The 16,863-nt window shown below is 42.3% G+C and overlaps 1 protein-coding gene across 1 annotated transcript in view; it reads left to right on the forward strand.

Annotated features, from left to right (window-relative positions):
• syt11a (synaptotagmin XIa) overlaps positions 1-16,863 on the forward strand; it is a 34,572-nt gene that overhangs the window by 4,504 nt on the left and 13,205 nt on the right. The window contains exon 2 of the mRNA XM_058405239.1: positions 12,234-13,054. Coding sequence (XP_058261222.1) covers positions 12,234-13,054 — 821 coding nt within the window. The remainder of the gene's footprint in view (positions 1-12,233; positions 13,055-16,863) is intronic.

Raw genomic sequence — 16,863 nt, forward strand, 5'->3', positions numbered from 1 at the left:
TCACACACCAATGCCAGTGATGTGCAGATTGATGATGCTTTTTAATCATGACATCCACACACACACACACACACACAAACACACACAGACAAACACATACAGACGTAGTCTTCATGTCTGACTGTATAAGTAGGATCTTAAATTCACGTGTCAGGATGTGAGAGCAGGGCGTGGTCCAGATGCTGGCAGAAGGTGAACAGTGAATCTAATTAGAGTTCATTTTTGCACTCCGTCTTCTCAGTTGGTGAAAGCAGGATAAATTTATCAGTCACCAGTCTGTCTGTTTTGTCTTTTTTCTCTTTTTTATTTTTGCTGCTCGCAGTTGCTTGGCTGCTCAGATTGATTGGTGTTAAGACAGTTTACTGTTTCTACAGAAATCTTTGACCAAAATGCATCACCGCTTTCCTATTAGTGCCCTAAACATCTCATTTAATACTCTTCATTGCTGATTGTATTATTTCACCGATTGTACAGCAGCTCCGCCTCGACTTCCTGCTACAAGACATCATACATGTGCTTTAATGCTAACGTGTGTGTTCTGATACGATATTGTATTTACAGTAAGACAAATTCACCAGCTTGATGCTCTGCATGTACATATTTTTTTAACGTAATTGTTGCTATGGCTATGGGAAGGAGTCTCCAGTGTCAGAGGCGAAGCCACGTAAAAACAACCTTCTTATTTGGGCTTTTCCCTTCAGGGGTCTCCACAGCGAATCAGCTCTCTCCACCTATCCCTATCTTCTGCATCCTCAACACTTGCACCCACTAGCTTCATATCCTCATTTATTACATCCATATACCTCCTCTTTGTCCTTCCTCTTTTCCTCCTGCCTGGCAGCTCCATGTCCAACATTCTCCTACCAATATACTCACTCTCCCTCCTCTGGACTTGTCCAAACCATCTTAATCTGGCCTCCCTAACTTTGTCCCCCAAACGCCCAACATGAGCTGTCCCTCTGATGTACTCGTTCCTAATCCTGTCCAACCTTGTCACTCCCAAAGAGAACCTCAACATCTTCAGCTCTGCTACCTCCAGCTCTGACTCCTGTCTTTTCCTCAGTGACTCTGTCTCTAAACCATACAGCATGGCCGGTCTCACCACTGTCCTGTACACCTTCCCCTTGATTCTCGCTGATATTTTTCTATCAACGGAATCCCGAAAGACGCCACAGACCATAATATCCAGGGCCTGGATTCAAGAAAATTCTTAAAGAAAATGCTTAGAAATGTGGGCGTTACCCCTTAAAATGAAAGATAAAAGTTATTCACAAAGCATCTTAACTCCTTCTAAGGAATGTGTCATACCTAGCAAGAGGGTTAGCCCCGCCTCCTCTCTGAGATACAAGTGTTGCTCTGACATTGGTCCTGAATCTCTCTTCTAAGATTCAGCTAAGATTCCTAGTTAGAAATTGTTCCGCTAAATTAATGAGCTCTCTGAGATGATTCTTAGAATGCTAATCATTCAGGCCCATGAGTCAAAGTGAGCATAACTGCGCCCGATTCCTCCTTCTCTTGATGGACAAGACGGCCTTCCGCCCTCCACCTCAGAAACACACGACTCAGAGGAAGGAGGAAGGATCCGTCTTAATAGAGCGATAGATACAGTAGGCAGAGGGAAAGAAGTCTGCTGTAGAGAAAAGGGCGAGGCTTCAGGTCGAAGCCTCCTCGAGGTCCACCTCCGAGTCTGTCCGCAGGTCGATGGTCGAGAAATAAAGGAAGCAAAAGAGCTTTTGGTGTTAATCAATATCCATTCTCATGAAAACAACACCATAAATAATGAAGGACCTCGCACCTTGGGTGCGGGACGGAGAGCGATGAATCAGTGTCAGGACTCCTCCCTGTCCACATCCAGGGCGCCTAATGACTCGCTTAGCAGGCAAAGTGAGCGAGCGAGCGCCAGGCTGCGGGGGACTGATGAAACGGAGAGAAAGACGGCAGAGTGAAGGAGTAGATTTCGATCCATCTCTCTGTCTCTCTCTCTAGTGGGGGTCGTATCTAGGCAGCGGGAGCAGCTGGGTTTTTAAAACGCTGCCAAAACAGTGACATCATGTGCGTCGACGTCTCTCAGGGGGTCGCAGTGACCGAGTGAGGAGGAGACAGTCGGCCATTGTGTGTGGAGAGAAGTAGGGTGGGGTCACGTCTCTCTCTCTCTCTCTCTCTTTATGTGTGTAAGAGAGAGAGAGAGTGTGATTCTCAGTGGTGGTGTCAGAAGATTAAATACCCTCTGTTTAAAAATGACCCAAAAGTGTTTATTAATATCATTTATATCGCTAATAACTGCAACCGACTGGACTCTTTATTCTTTTGAGAGCAGATTACATCACATTTACTTCATCAAATGGATCTTTCTGCAAACCCACACTATTCTCCTTCAATTATTTTATCTCTGAAGCGTCAGTTTCGGCGACTGATTCAGAAACTCTCAAATTACAAAGTTAGCTAATCAACTAATCCACACTTCTGAAAGCTCCTCATCCGGAGCGACGGTTCTGTCCACAATCTATTGATAGCCTCGATACCTGCTGTGATGAAGGGAACGAGCAGCTAGAAATAAGGATCATAATAATAAGGAAAAGTATCCGATTCATTGAACTTATTTAGACACTCATTCATTACCCACTCATTCTCTGTGTCATCTCCACCCTAAACCACGTCTCCTCTTCCCTGAGATCCACGAGTCTGTATCTACGTCCCAAATGACCTACTACACACTGCACTATGTGTGCTAGCATCTAGCGTATGAATGTTAGAAGGGTCGTATCATGTCGAATGGTTTCCAGTCGATGGTGAACACTAACGTCAGACGTGTCTGCGTAACGTGATGCAGCTAGCTTTAGCAGAAAATGTTGAAATATTAATCATACAGTGTGCGTGAGTTAATCTCAAAGACATTTCTAAGACTTTTCTCGCCCACCGGAGCGTCATCGTCCGCTATTGAAGCGCCAGCTAGCCCCGCCCCCTTGTTCCCGCTACGTAAGCAAAGCTTACACGAAGTCGCTACTTGTTCTTTTATGTTTGAATGAGCGGATCTGGGTTCTTGGAGTGCACTTCTTCTTGTTTGAGTGTGTAAACACTTCTCACTATTTCCTTTATACAGTGGAGTAGAATAGTGTGTAAGTGTGCGATTTGGGACGGAGCTGACGGTACGATTGTGTTTTAGGTTATATTATGATATTAGGATGAATCTCTCCTCTTGAGCTAGGACTGACTGATTTAATTTTACAGTGAGAGTAGACTTGCTTTGTGTCTGTTAACTTTTCTCCTCAGTGATATCGTCCTCCCTGACTGGCTCTGCTGGACACTGAGGCCACGCCCACTTCGATTCATGCCTGATTTCCTGGCCAGTATATTAAGCCTTATTGTCTTGAACCCCTCTCTCTGTCTCTCTCTTCTTTATTATCTCTCTCCGCTGTGTGAGGGTGAAGCTCTCGGTTCTGCTTTACCGGCTTCTGTAAAAAGCTTCTTGTGCCGAGGTTCTTTGTTTTTTTACACGACACGTCCTGTTCTCATCAGAGCACCGACGCGGAGCTCGGCGCAGAATTTCAATCAGCTCGTCACCGCCATGACCGCAACGGCACAGCTGTTACCACGGCGACCCGAGGAAGGACGGCAGGGAGGGAAAGAAGAGAGACAGAGAGATAAAGGGGAGAAAAAGGAGTTTGTAGGAAAAGGAAACACAAACCACATGTTTACTGCAACAACTGTGTATTAGATACACGTCTAATAGTTATTTAAGCCTAGTGACTTCTGTCTTCTTCTCTCCATCCTCTCTCTTATGTCACTAGGCTATAGCTAGTTAGTTAGCTGACTAATTCCTGTGATTTGGTTGATGACTAATGGGAAATAAAACACATCAGGACATGCTGGTGTAGGAAAAAAATTAAGGACCTGATGTGAAGTTACTGTTACCACCCTGACCTTGATTATTTTCCTCCTACAGCACATCCCACATCCCACAGCGATTTGGCAACAATTCCAACTTTATTTTTAAAAAACATGCTTTTATCCATTGATGGTTTACAAGTTGCTGCATTTACACATACACCGACTCGAGGGGCGGGATGTGGGCGTGTCTGCAAAAGTGACACGGCAAGGTTGAGAAAATATAACGTTTATGCAATTGCGGAGTGACTTCCTTGTTCATCGAGTACCAACGGGAGTGAAGACTCGTCCCTCTGGACTGTTCCATTTTATTCACAAGAGTTGGAACACTACATGCCCTACCCGCTGATGAACATCTCTATCCTCTCTCCATCCTCTCTCATCTCCATCATCTCCTCTCCATCCTCTATACTCTTTGTTTTTGTTCTCTTGAAGTCAATAACACAAAAAATAGTGTTTCTGAGAAGCCAATATTTGATAAAATCCAAAATTTTGAATTTATCAAAATTTGATAAATTCAGCTGCACCTACAGGGGAACAGAGCCTTTAGTTTCGGATATTTTAGTTTCTGATATTTGACGTGTGCGTCTCTGTTAATCAGCATTAACACAACCTAAATAATAGAGAGAAAGAGTAACTTAACTTAATTAAACCCAACATCCTCATACTTATCTTCATCCACACCTTCATCTTCATGCACATCTTCATCTTTGTCCTCATCTTCATCCTCATCCACATCCTCATCTTTATGCACAACCTCATCTACATCCTCATCTTCATCCACATCCTCATCTTCATCCTCATCCACATCCTCATCTTCATTCATATCTGCATCCTCATCCTCATCTTTATGCACAACCTCATCTACATCCTCATCTTCATCCACATCCTCATCTTCATCCTCATCCACATCCTCATCTTCATTCATATCTACATCCACATCCTCATCTTTATTCACCACCTCATCTGCATCCTCATCCTCATCTTTATGCACAACCTCATCTACATCCTCATCTTCATCCACATCTTCATTCATATCTGCATATACATCCTCATCTTTATGCACAATCTCATCTTCATCCACATCTTCATCCTCATCCTCATCTTCATTCATACCCACATCCTCATCTTCATCCACATCTTTATCCACATCCTCATCTTCATCCACATCTTCATCCTCATCCACATCCTCATCTTCATTCATACCCACATCCTCATCTTCATCCACATCTTCATCCTCATCCAAATCCTCATCTTCATTCATACCCACATCCTCATCTTCATCCACATCTTCATCCTCATCCAAATCCTCATCTTCATTCATACCCACATCCTCATCTTCATCCTCATCCACATCCTCATCTTCATTCATACCCACATCCTCATCTTCATCCACATCTTCATCCTCATCCACATCCTCATCTTCATTCATACCCACATCCTCATCTTCATCCACATCTTCATCCTCATCCACATCCTCATCTTCATTCATACCCACATCCTCATCTTCATCCACATCTTCATCCACATCCTCATCTTCATTCATACCCACATCCTCATCTTTATCCACATCCTCATCTTCATCCTCATCCACATCCTCATCTTCATTCATACCCACATCCTCATCTTCATCCACATCTTCATCCTCATCCAAATCCTCATCTTCTTTCATACCCACATCCTCATCTTCATCCACATCTTCATCCTCATCCACATCCTCATCTTCATCCACATCTTCATCCTCATCCACATCCTCATCTTCATCCTGAAACTTGCTGAACCCCTCATGTTGTAATGAGACAGACGTCACACATCAGTGAAGTGTTGAGTTCAGTACAGCCGGAAGACGTACATTACTGCAGTAACTAAGCCCTAAACATGAATACACTTATAATTCTGTGTTTTTTAATGGGAAGTGATCATCAGACAGAGCGCCACGCTCCTCACTCGCCGTCCGAGAGCATAAAGAGAACTGCTGCCCTCAGCATCCGTCTCATTAAACAGCATTAACATCCACACTGAAAGATAGGAAACGGCTCGGAGGGTTAAGCGAGCAGTCTCGCCCCGGAGCTCACGGCCTTTTACAGTGACGATGCAAAGGGAGGAATGCAGAAATGTTAAACAGATTAAATAGAATGTTTTGCAGAAGCAGTAAAAGTTTATAGCTACCAGTTTAGCGTCATGCTAATATCATGATGGATTCATCACATGTACGAGATGCTGCATTTGTGTGTGTGTAAGAGACAAGTGAGAACACACACACACATGTATTGTGCGTTGCACAGCATGGTGTGTGTATTAACATGGAGTGTGAAGTGTGTATGTTAGTGTGGAGTGTGTATGTTAGTGTGGAGTGTGTATGTTAGTGTGGAGTGTGTATGTTAGTGTGGAGTGTGTATGTTAGTGTAGAGTGTGTATGTTAGCGTGGAGTGTGTATGTTAGCGTGGAGTGTGTATATTAGTGTGGAGTGTGTATGTTAGCGTGGAGTGTGTATATTAGTGTAGAGTGTGTATGTTAGCGTGGAGTGTGTATGTTAGCGTGGAGTGTGTATGTTAGCGTGGAGTGTGTATGTTAGCGTGGAGTGTGTATGTTAGCGTGGAGTGTGTATGTTAGCGTGGAGTGTGTATGTTAGCGTGGAGTGTGTATGTTAGCGTGGAGTGTGTATGTTAGTGTGGAGTGTGTATGTTAGTGTGGAGTGTGTATGTTAGTGTGGAGTGTGTATATTAGTGTGGAGTGTGTATATTAGTCTGGAGTGTGTATATTAGTGTGGAGTGTGTATGTTAGTGTGGAGTGTGTATATTAGTGTGGAGTGTGTATGTTAGTGTGGAGTGTGTATATTAGTGTGGAGTGTGTATGTTAGTGTGGAGTGTGTATATTAGTGTGGAGTGTGTATGTTAGTGTGGAGTGTGTATATTAGTGTGGAGTGTGTATGTTAGTGTGGAGTGTGTATATTAGTGTGGAGTGTGTATGTTAGTGTGGAGTGTGTATGTTAGTGTGGAGTGTGTATATTAGTGTGGAGTGTGTATGTTAGTGTGGAGTGTGTATATTAGTGTGGAGTGTGTATATTAGCGTGGAGTGTGTATATTAGCGTGGAGTGTGTATATTAGTGTGGAGTGTGTATATTAGTGTGGAGTGTGTATATTAGTGTGGAGTGTGTATGTTAGTGTGGAGTGTGTATATTAGCGTGGAGTGTGTATATTAGCGTGGAGTGTGTATATTAGCGTGGAGTGTGTATATTAGTGTGGAGTGTGTATGTTAGTGTGGAGTGTGTATATTAGTGTGGAGTGTGTATATTAGTGTGGAGTGTGTATGTTAGTGTGGAGTGTGTATGTTAGTGTGGAGTGTGTATATTAGTGTGGAGTGTGTATATTAGTGTGGAGTGTGTATGTTAGTGTGGAGTGTGTATATTAGCGTGGAGTGTGTATATTAGTCTGGAGTGTGTATATTAGTGTGGAGTGTGTATGTTAGTGTGGAGTGTGTATATTAGTGTGGAGTGTGTATATTAGTGTGGAGTGTGTATATTAGCGTGGAGTGTGTATATTAGTCTGGAGTGTGTATATTAGTGTGGAGTGTGTATGTTAGTGTGGAGTGTGTATGTTAGTGTGGAGTGTGTATATTAGTGTGGAGTGTGTATATTAGTCTGGAGTGTGTATATTAGTGTGGAGTGTGTATGTTAGTGTGGAGTGTGTATGTTAGTGTGGAGTGTGTATATTAGTCTGGAGTGTGTATATTAGTGTGGAGTGTGTATGTTAGTGTGGAGTGTGTATGTTAGTGTGGAGTGTGTATATTAGTGTGGAGTGTGTATATTAGTGTGGAGTGTGTATGTTAGTGTGGAGTGTGTATGTTAGTGTGGAGTGTGTATATTAGTGTGGAGTGTGTATGTTAGTGTGGAGTGTGTATGTTAGTGTGGAGTGTGTATATTAGTGTGGAGTGTGTATATTAGTGTGGAGTGTGTATGTTAGTGTGGAGTGTGTATATTAGTGTGGAGTGTGTATATTAGTGTGGAGTGTGTATGTTAGTGTGGAGTGTGTATATTAGTGTGGAGTGTGTATGTTAGTGTGGAGTGTGTATATTAGTGTGGAGTGTGTATATTAGCGTGGAGTGTGTATGTTAGCGTGGAGTGTGTATATTAGCGTGGAGTGTGTATATTAGCGTGGAGTGTGTATGTTAGCGTGGAGTGTGTATATTAGCGTGGAGTGTGTATGTTAGTGTGGAGTGTGTATGTTAGTGTGGAGTGTGTATGTTAGTGTAGAGTGTGTATGTTAGTCTGGAGTGTGTATGTTAGCGTGGAGTGTGTATGTTAGCGTGGAGTGTGTATGTTAGTGTGGAGTGTGTATGTTAGTGTGGAGTGGGTATGTTAGTGTGGAGTGTGTATGTTAGCGTGGAGTGTGTATGTTAGCGTGGAGTGTGTATATTAGTCTGGAGTGTGTATGTTAGTGTGGAGTGTGTATGTTAGCGTAGAGTGTGTATGTTAGCGTGGAGTGTGTATGTTAGTGTGGAGTGTGTATGTTAGTGTGGAGTGTGTATATTAGTGTGGAGTGTGTATATTAGTGTGGAGTGTGTATATTAGTGTGGAGTGTGTATGTTAGTGTGGAGTGTGTATATTAGTGTGGAGTGTGTATATTAGTGTGGAGTGTGTATGTTAGTGTGGAGTGTGTATGTTAGCGTGGAGTGTGTATGTTAGCGTGGAGTGTGTATGTTAGCGTGGAGTGTGTATATTAGTCTGGAGTGTGTATGTTAGCGTAGAGTGTGTATGTTAGTGTGGAGTGTGTATGTTAGTGTGGAGTGTGTATGTTAGTGTGGAGTGTGTATGTTAGTGTGGAGTGTGTATATTAGTGTGGAGTGTGTATGTTAGTGTGGAGTGTGTATGTTAGTGTGGAGTGTGTATGTTAGCGTGGAGTGTGTATATTAGTGTGGAGTGTGTATATTAGTGTGGAGTGTGTATATTAGTGTGGAGTGTGTATATTAGTGTGGAGTGTGTATGTTAGTGTGGAGTGTGTATATTAGTGTGGAGTGTGTATGTTAGTGTGGAGTGTGTATATTAGTGTGGAGTGTGTATATTAGTGTGGAGTGTGTATGTTAGTGTGGAGTGTGTATATTAGTGTGGAGTGTGTATATTAGTGTGGAGTGTGTATGTTAGCGTGGAGTGTGTATATTAGCGTGGAGTGTGTATATTAGCGTGGAGTGTGTATGTTAGCGTGGAGTGTGTATATTAGCGTGGAGTGTGTATGTTAGTGTGGAGTGTGTATGTTAGTGTGGAGTGTGTATGTTAGTGTAGAGTGTGTATGTTAGTCTGGAGTGTGTATGTTAGCGTGGAGTGTGTATGTTAGCGTGGAGTGTGTATGTTAGTGTGGAGTGTGTATGTTAGTGTAGAGTGTGTATGTTAGTCTGGAGTGTGTATGTTAGCGTGGAGTGTGTATGTTAGTGTGGAGTGTGTATGTTAGTGTGGAGTGTGTATGTTAGTGTGGAGTGTGTATGTTAGTGTAGAGTGTGTATGTTAGCGTGGAGTGTGTATGTTAGTGTGGAGTGTGTATATTAGTGTGGAGTGTGTATATTAGTGTGGAGTGTGTATATTAGTGTGGAGTGTGTATATTAGTGTGGAGTGTGTATGTTAGTGTGGAGTGTGTATATTAGTGTGGAGTGTGTATATTAGTGTGGAGTGTGTATGTTAGCGTGGAGTGTGTATGTTAGCGTGGAGTGTGTATGTTAGCGTGGAGTGTGTATGTTAGCGTGGAGTGTGTATATTAGTCTGGAGTGTGTATGTTAGCGTAGAGTGTGTATGTTAGTGTGGAGTGTGTATGTTAGTGTGGAGTGTGTATGTTAGTGTGGAGTGTGTATGTTAGCGTGGAGTGTGTATGTTAGTGTGGAGTGTGTATGTTAGCGTGGAGTGTGTATGTTAGCGTGGAGTGTGTATGTTAGCGTGGAGTGTGTATATTAGTGTGGAGTGTGTATGTTAGCGTGGAGTGTGTATGTTAGCGTGGAGTGTGTATGTTAGCGTAGAGTGTGTATGTTAGCGTGGAGTGTGTATGTTAGTGTGGAGTGTGTATGTTAGCGTGGAGTGTGTATGTTAGTGTGGAGTGTGTATGTTAGTGTGGAGTGTGTATGTTAGTGTGGAGTGTGTATGTTAGTGTGGAGTGTGTATGTTAGTGTGGAGTGTGTATATTAGCGTGGAGTGTGTATGTTAGCGTGGAGTGTGTATATTAGTCTGGAGTGTGTATGTTAGCGTGGAGTGTGTATATTAGTCTGGAGTGTGTATGTTAGCGTGGAGTGTGTATGTTAGCGTGTAGTGTGTATGTTAGCGTGGAGTGTGTATGTTAGCGTGGAGTGTGTATGTTAGCGTGGAGTGTGTATATTAGTCTGGAGTGTGTATGTTAGCGTGGAGTGTGTATGTTAGCGTGGAGTGTGTATGTTAGTGTGGAGTGTGTATGTTAGCGTGGAGTGTGTATGTTAGTGTGGAGTGTGTATGTTAGTGTGGAGTGTGTATGTTAGCGTGGAGTGTGTATGTTAGTGTGGAGTGTGTATGTTAGTGTGGAGTGTGTATGTTAGCGTGGAGTGTGTATATTAGTCTGGAGTGTGTATGTTAGTGTGGAGTGTGTATGTTAGCGTGGAGTGTGTATATTAGTCTGGAGTGTGTATGTTAGCGTGGAGTGTGTATGTTAGCGTGGAGTGTGTATGTTAGCGTGTAGTGTGTATGTTAGCGTGGAGTGTGTATGTTAGCGTGGAGTGTGTATGTTAGCGTGGAGTGTGTATGTTAGCGTGGAGTGTGTATGTTAGCGTGGAGTGTGTATGTTAGTGTGGAGTGTGTATGTTAGCGTGGAGTGTGTATGTTAGCGTGGAGTGTGTATATTAGTCTGGAGTGTGTATGTTAGCGTGGAGTGTGTATGTTAGCGTGGAGTGTGTATGTTAGCGTGGAGTGTGTATATTAGTCTGGAGTGTGTATGTTAGCGTGGAGTGTGTATGTTAGCGTGGAGTGTGTATGTTAGTGTGGAGTGTGTATGCAAGTGTGGAGTGTGTATGTTAGTGTGGAGTGTGTATGTTAGTGTGGAGTGTGTATGTTAGTGTGGAGTGTGTATATTAGTGTGGAGTGTGTATATTAGTGTGGAGTGTGTATATTAGTGTGGAGTGTGTATGTTAGTGTGGAGTGTGTATGTTAGTGTGGAGTGTGTATGTTAGTGTGGAGTGTGTATGCAAGTGTGGAGTGTGTATGTTAGCGTGTAGTGTGTATGTTAGTGTGGAGTGTGTATATTAGTGTGGAGTGTGTATGTTAGTGTGGAGTGTGTATGTTAGTGTGGAGTGTGTATGTTAGTGTGGAGTGTGTATGCAAGTGTGGAGTGTGTATGTTAGCGTGTAGTGTGTATGTTAGTGTGGAGTGTGTATGTTAGTGTGGAGTGTGTATGTTAGTGTGGAGTGTGTATATTAGTGTGGAGTGTGTATGTTAGTGTGGAGTGTGTATGTTAGTGTGGAGTGTGTATATTAGTGTGGAGTGTGTATATTAGTGTGGAGTGTGTATGTTAGCGTGGAGTGTGTATGTTAGCGTGGAGTGTGTATGTTAGTGTGGAGTGTGTATGTTAGTGTGGAGTGTGTATATTAGTGTGGAGTGTGTATGTTAGTGTGGAGTGTGTATGTTAGCGTGGAGTGTGTATGTTAGTGTGGAGTGTGTATGTTAGTGTGGAGTGTGTATGTTAGTGTGGAGTGTGTATATTAGTGTGGAGTGTGTATGTTAGTGTGGAGTGTGTATGTTAGTGTGGAGTGTGTATATTAGTGTGGAGTGTGTATGTTAGTGTGGAGTGTGTATGTTAGTGTGGAGTGTGTATGTTAGCGTGGAGTGTGTATGTTAGCGTGGAGTGTGTATGTTAGTGTGGAGTGTGTATGTTAGTGTGGAGTGTGTATGTTAGCGTGGAGTGTGTATGTTAGTGTGGAGTGTGTATGTTAGCGTGGAGTGTGTATGTTAGCGTGGAGTGTGTATGTTAGTGTGGAGTGTGTATGTTAGTCTGGAGTGTGTATATTAGCGTGGAGTGTGTATGTTAGTGTGGAGTGTGTATGTTAGCGTGGAGTGTGTATGTTAGCGTGGAGTGTGTATGTTAGTGTGGAGTGTGTATGTTAGTGTGGAGTGTGTATATTAGTGTGGAGTGTGTATATTAGTGTGGAGTGTGTATGTTAGTGTGGAGTGTGTATGTTAGTGTGGAGTGTGTATGTTAGCATGGTGTATTAGCTTGCTGTGTTGAGCTCAGTGGACACTGGAGGTTGTGTTACAGTGAAACCCATCCTGCTTTGTGACCAAATCAATGCTGTCCAGTTATTCATGTAAAAGATCTCTAAACCTGAATGTCTTTCTCTCTCTAACGCAGAGGTGTCCCCAGTCTTGGCGGGATTCCTCGGTGCAGGTGTTCTGGTCGTCACGGTGACGGTGGCCATCTTCCTATGGACTTGCTGCCAGCGGCAGTATCGCAGGATGACCTTTAAGTTAAGCAACGGCCCGTTCGACTCGCCCACCGACCCGCCGTTAAAGTTCATCCACATGCTCAAGGGCATCAGCATCTACCCCGAGACCCTCAGCAACGCCAACAAGATCATACGAGTGGGCCGGAGGTCATCGTCAAGGCAACAGAGTCACGATTCCGACATTGAGGGTCATGCACATTTGCAGATGAACCACCTGGTACCTCCGAAGCTGGAGCGAGCGCTGCCAATCCGGGCCAATTACTGCTGCTCTGAAAGCAGCAGCTGCGACTCGGCGAGTAAGACTCCCCCGACTCCGTTCAGTCTCGACTCGCCCTCGTTAGGCACCCTAGATCTCGCTATTGACTACAACCTCCCCAAAAAGGCACTGGTGGTGACGATCGTAGGTGCGCGAGGTCTCCCGGCTGTTAACGAGCAGACCGGTAGCTCGGACCCGTACGTGAAGATGAGCATCCTGCCCGAGAAGAAGCACCACGTGAAGACCCGCGTGATGAGGAAGACCCTGGAACCGTCCTTCGATGAGACCTTCACCTTCTACGGAGTCTCCTTCAGCGCCCTGGCTGACCTTACACTGCACTTCCTGGTGCTGAGCTTCGACCGCTTCGCCCGCGATGACGTGATCGGAGAGGCGTTGGTGTCACTGTCAGGCGTCGAACTTAGCGCCGGGAAAGTGCACATTAGCCAGCAGATCACCAAGAGGAACGTACAGGTGAGACAGATCACAGAGACAAACACTGACACTACAGTGGAAGGGTAATGTTTTCAGTGTAGTTTATATTGTTGGGTTGCTGTTGGTTGTAGTGTAGCTACCTTGGAGCTACCTTGGAATGTTGCAGGTAGTTTACATTTGGAATGTCTGTGTTGAAGTTTTGTAGTTTATATTGGCCTGTTGTAGTTCAGTTCAGTCGAGTGTCGAAGGTTATACTGGACTGTTGTAGCTTTGATGAGTTTCATAGTTTAATTTGATATTGTTAGAGTTTGGTTTGGAATTCTTCCACGCTAATTAAGTTGTAACTTAGTTGGGAATGCGGTGTTTTTACTGGAGGTTTGTAGTTTAGTTCGGAATGCTGTGTTTTTACTGGAGGTTTGTAGTTTAGTTGGGAATGCTGTGTTTTTACTGGAGGTTTGTAGTTTAGCTCGGAATGCTGTGTTTTTACTGGAGGTTTGTAGTTTAGTTGGGAATGTTGTGTTTTTACTGGAGGTTTGTAGTTTAGTTGGGAATGTTGTGTTTTTACTGGAGGTTTGTAGTTTAGCTCGGAATGTTGTGTTTTTACTGGAGGTTTGTAGTTTAGTTGGGAATGTTGTGTTTTTACTGGAGGTTTGTAGTTTAGTTGGGAATGTTGTGCTTTTACTGGAGGTTTGTAGTTTAGCTCGGAATGTTGTGTTTTTACTGGAGGTTTGTAGTTTAGTTCGGAATGCTGTGTTTTTACTGGAGGTTTGTAGGTTAATTCTGAATGTAGTGTTTTTACTGGAGGTTTGTAGTTTAGTTGGGAATGCGGTGTTTTTACTGGAGGTTTGTAGTTTAGTTGGGAATGCTGTGTTTTTACTGGAGGTTTGTAGTTTAATTCTGAATGTAGTGTTTTTACTGGAGGTTTGTAGTTTAGTTCGGAATGCTGTGTTTTTACTGGAGGTTTGTAGTTTAGTTGGGAATGTTGTGCTTTTACTGGAGGTTTGTAGTTTAGTTCGGAATGCTGTGTTTTTACTGGAGGTTTGTAGTTTAATTCTGAATGTAGTGTTTTTACTGGAGGTTTGTAGTTTAATTCTGAATGTTGTGTTTTTACTGGAGGTTTGTAGTTTAATTCTGAATGTTGTGTTTTTACTGGAGGTTTGTAGTTTAGTTCGGAATGCTGTGTTTTTACTGGAGGTTTGTAGTTTAGTTGGGAATGTTGTGCTTTTACTGGAGGTTTGTAGTTTAGTTTGGAATGCTGTGTTTTTACTGGAGGTTTGTAGTTTAGTTGGGAATGTTGTGCTTTTACTGGAGGTTTGTAGTTTAGTTTGGAATGCTGTGTTTTTACTGGAGGTTTGTAGTTTAGTTGGGAATGCGGTGTTTTTACTGGAGGTTTGTAGTTTAATTCTGAATGTTGTGCTTTTACTGGAGGTTTGTAGTTTAGTTGGGAATGCTGTGTTTTTACTGGAGGTTTGTAGTTTAGTTGGGAATGCGGTGTTTTTACTGGAGGTTTGTAGTTTAATTCTGAATGTTGTGCTTTTACTGGAGGTTTGTAGTTTAGTTGGGAATGCTGTGTTTTTACTGGAGGTTTGTAGTTTAGTTTGGAATGCTGTGTTTTTACTGGAGGTTTGTAGTTTAGTTTGGAATGCTGTGCTTTTACTGGAGGTTTGTAGTTTAGCTCGGAATGCTGTGTTTTTACTGGAGGTTTGTAGTTTAGTTGGGAATGCTGTGTTTTTACTGGAGGTTTGTAGTTTAGTTTGGAATGTTGTGCTTTTACTGGAGGTTTGTAGTTTAGTTGCGAATGCTTTGTTTTTACTGGAGGTTTGTAGTTCAGTTGGGAATGTTGCGCTTTTACTGGAGGTTTGTAGTTTAGTTGGGAATGCTGTGTTTTTACTGGAGGTTTGTAGTTTAATTCTGAATGTAGTGTTTTTACTGGAGGTTTGTAGTTTAGTTGGGAATGTTGTGCTTTTACTGGAGGTTTGTAGTTTAGTTTGGAATGTTGTGTTTTTACTGGAGGTTTGTAGTTTAGTTGGGAATGCTGTGTTTTTACTGGAGGTTTGTAGTTTAGTTTGGAATGTTGTGCTTTTACTGGAGGTTTGTAGTTTAGTTTGGAATGCTGTGTTTTTACTGGAGGTTTGTAGTTTAGTTGGGAATGCTGTGTTTTTACTGGAGGTTTGTAGTTTATTTTGGAATGTTGTGCTTTTACTGGAGGTTTGTAGTTTAGTTGCGAATGCTTTGTTTTTACTGGAGGTTTGTAGTTCAGTTGGGAATGTTGTGCTTTTACTGGAGGTTTGTAGTTTAGTTGGGAATGCTGTGTTTTTACTGGAGGTTTGTAGTTTAATTCTGAATGTAGTGTTTTTACTGGAGGTTTGTAGTTTAGTTCGGAATGCTTTGTTTTTACTGGAGGTTTGTAGTTCAGTTGGGAATGTTGTGCTTTTACTGGAGGTTTGTAGTTTAGTTGGGAATGCTGTGTTTTTACTGGAGGTTTGTAGTTTAGCTCAATATGCTGTGTTTTTACTGGAGGTTTGTAGTTTAGTTGGGAATGTTGTGCTTTTACTGGAGGTTTGTAGTTTAGTTTGGAATGCGGTGTTTTTACTGGAGGTTTGTAGTTTAGCTCGGAATGCTGTGTTTTTACTGGAGGTTTGTAGTTAGTTGGGAATGTTGTGCTTTTACTGGAGGTTTGTAGTTTAGCTCGGAATGCTGTGTTTTTACTGGAGGTTTGTAGTTTAGTTGGGAATGCTTTGTTTTTACTGGAGGTTTGTAGTTCAGTTGGGAATGTTGTGCTTTTACTGGAGGTTTGTAGTTTAGCTCGGAATGCTGTGTTTTTACTGGAGGTTTGTAGTTCAGTTGGGAATGTTGTGCTTTTACTGGAGGTTTGTAGTTTAGTTGGGAATGTTGTGTTTTTACTGGAGGTTTGTAGTTTAGTTGGGAATGCTGTGTTTTTACTGGAGGTTTGTAGTTTAGTTGGGAATGTTGTGCTTTTACTGGAGGTTTATAGTTTAGTTGGGAATGTTGTGTTTTTACTGGAGGTTTGTAGTTTAGTTGGGAATGTTGTGTTTTTACTGGAGGTTTGTAGTTTAGTTGGGAATGCTGTGTTTTTACTGGAGGTTTATAGTTTAGTTGGGAATGTTGTGTTTTTACTGGAGGTTTGTAGTTTAGTTGGGAATGTTGTGTTTTTACTGGAGGTTTGTAGTTTAGTTGGGAATGCTGTGTTTTTACTGGAGGTTTGTAGTTTAGTTGGGAATGTTGTGCTTTTACTGGAGGTTTGTAGTTTAACTCAGAATGCTGTGTTTTTACTGGAGGTTTGTAGTTTATTTGGGAATGCTGTGTTTTTACTGTAGGTTTGTAGTTTAGTTGTGTTTTAGCGAGGAAAGATTTTAGTTTATTTTTGAATGTTGTGGTTCTGATGTAGTTTTGCTTGTAATGGTAGTTTATGCTAGAGAGATGTCGTTTATTTTTGAATGTTGTTGCACTTTAGCCTAGAACTGTCGCTTGCTGTAGTTAGCTGTTTCGTAATGGATGTAGTTTGGCTTGAAATGTTGTAGCTTGGCTTGCTATGCTGTAGTTTATATGGTAATGTTTGGAGTTAGCGGTTTAAGGTTGGAGTTTATATTTCAGAGTTGTAGTTTATATGGTAATGTTTGGAGTTAGCGGTTTAAGGTTGGAGTTTATATTTCAGTGCTGTAGTTTATATGGTAATGTTTGGAGTTAGCGGTTTAAGGTTGGAGTTTATATTTCAGTGCTGTAGTTTATATGGTAATGTTTGGAGTTAGCGGTTTAAGGTTGGAGTTTATATTTCAGTGCTGTAGTTTATATGGTAATGTTTGGAGTTAGCGGTATAAGGTTGGAGT

This window comes from Hemibagrus wyckioides, linkage group LG12, assembly GCF_019097595.1.
Source record: "Hemibagrus wyckioides isolate EC202008001 linkage group LG12, SWU_Hwy_1.0, whole genome shotgun sequence".
NCBI classification, from domain to species: Eukaryota; Metazoa; Chordata; class Actinopteri; order Siluriformes; family Bagridae; genus Hemibagrus; species Hemibagrus wyckioides.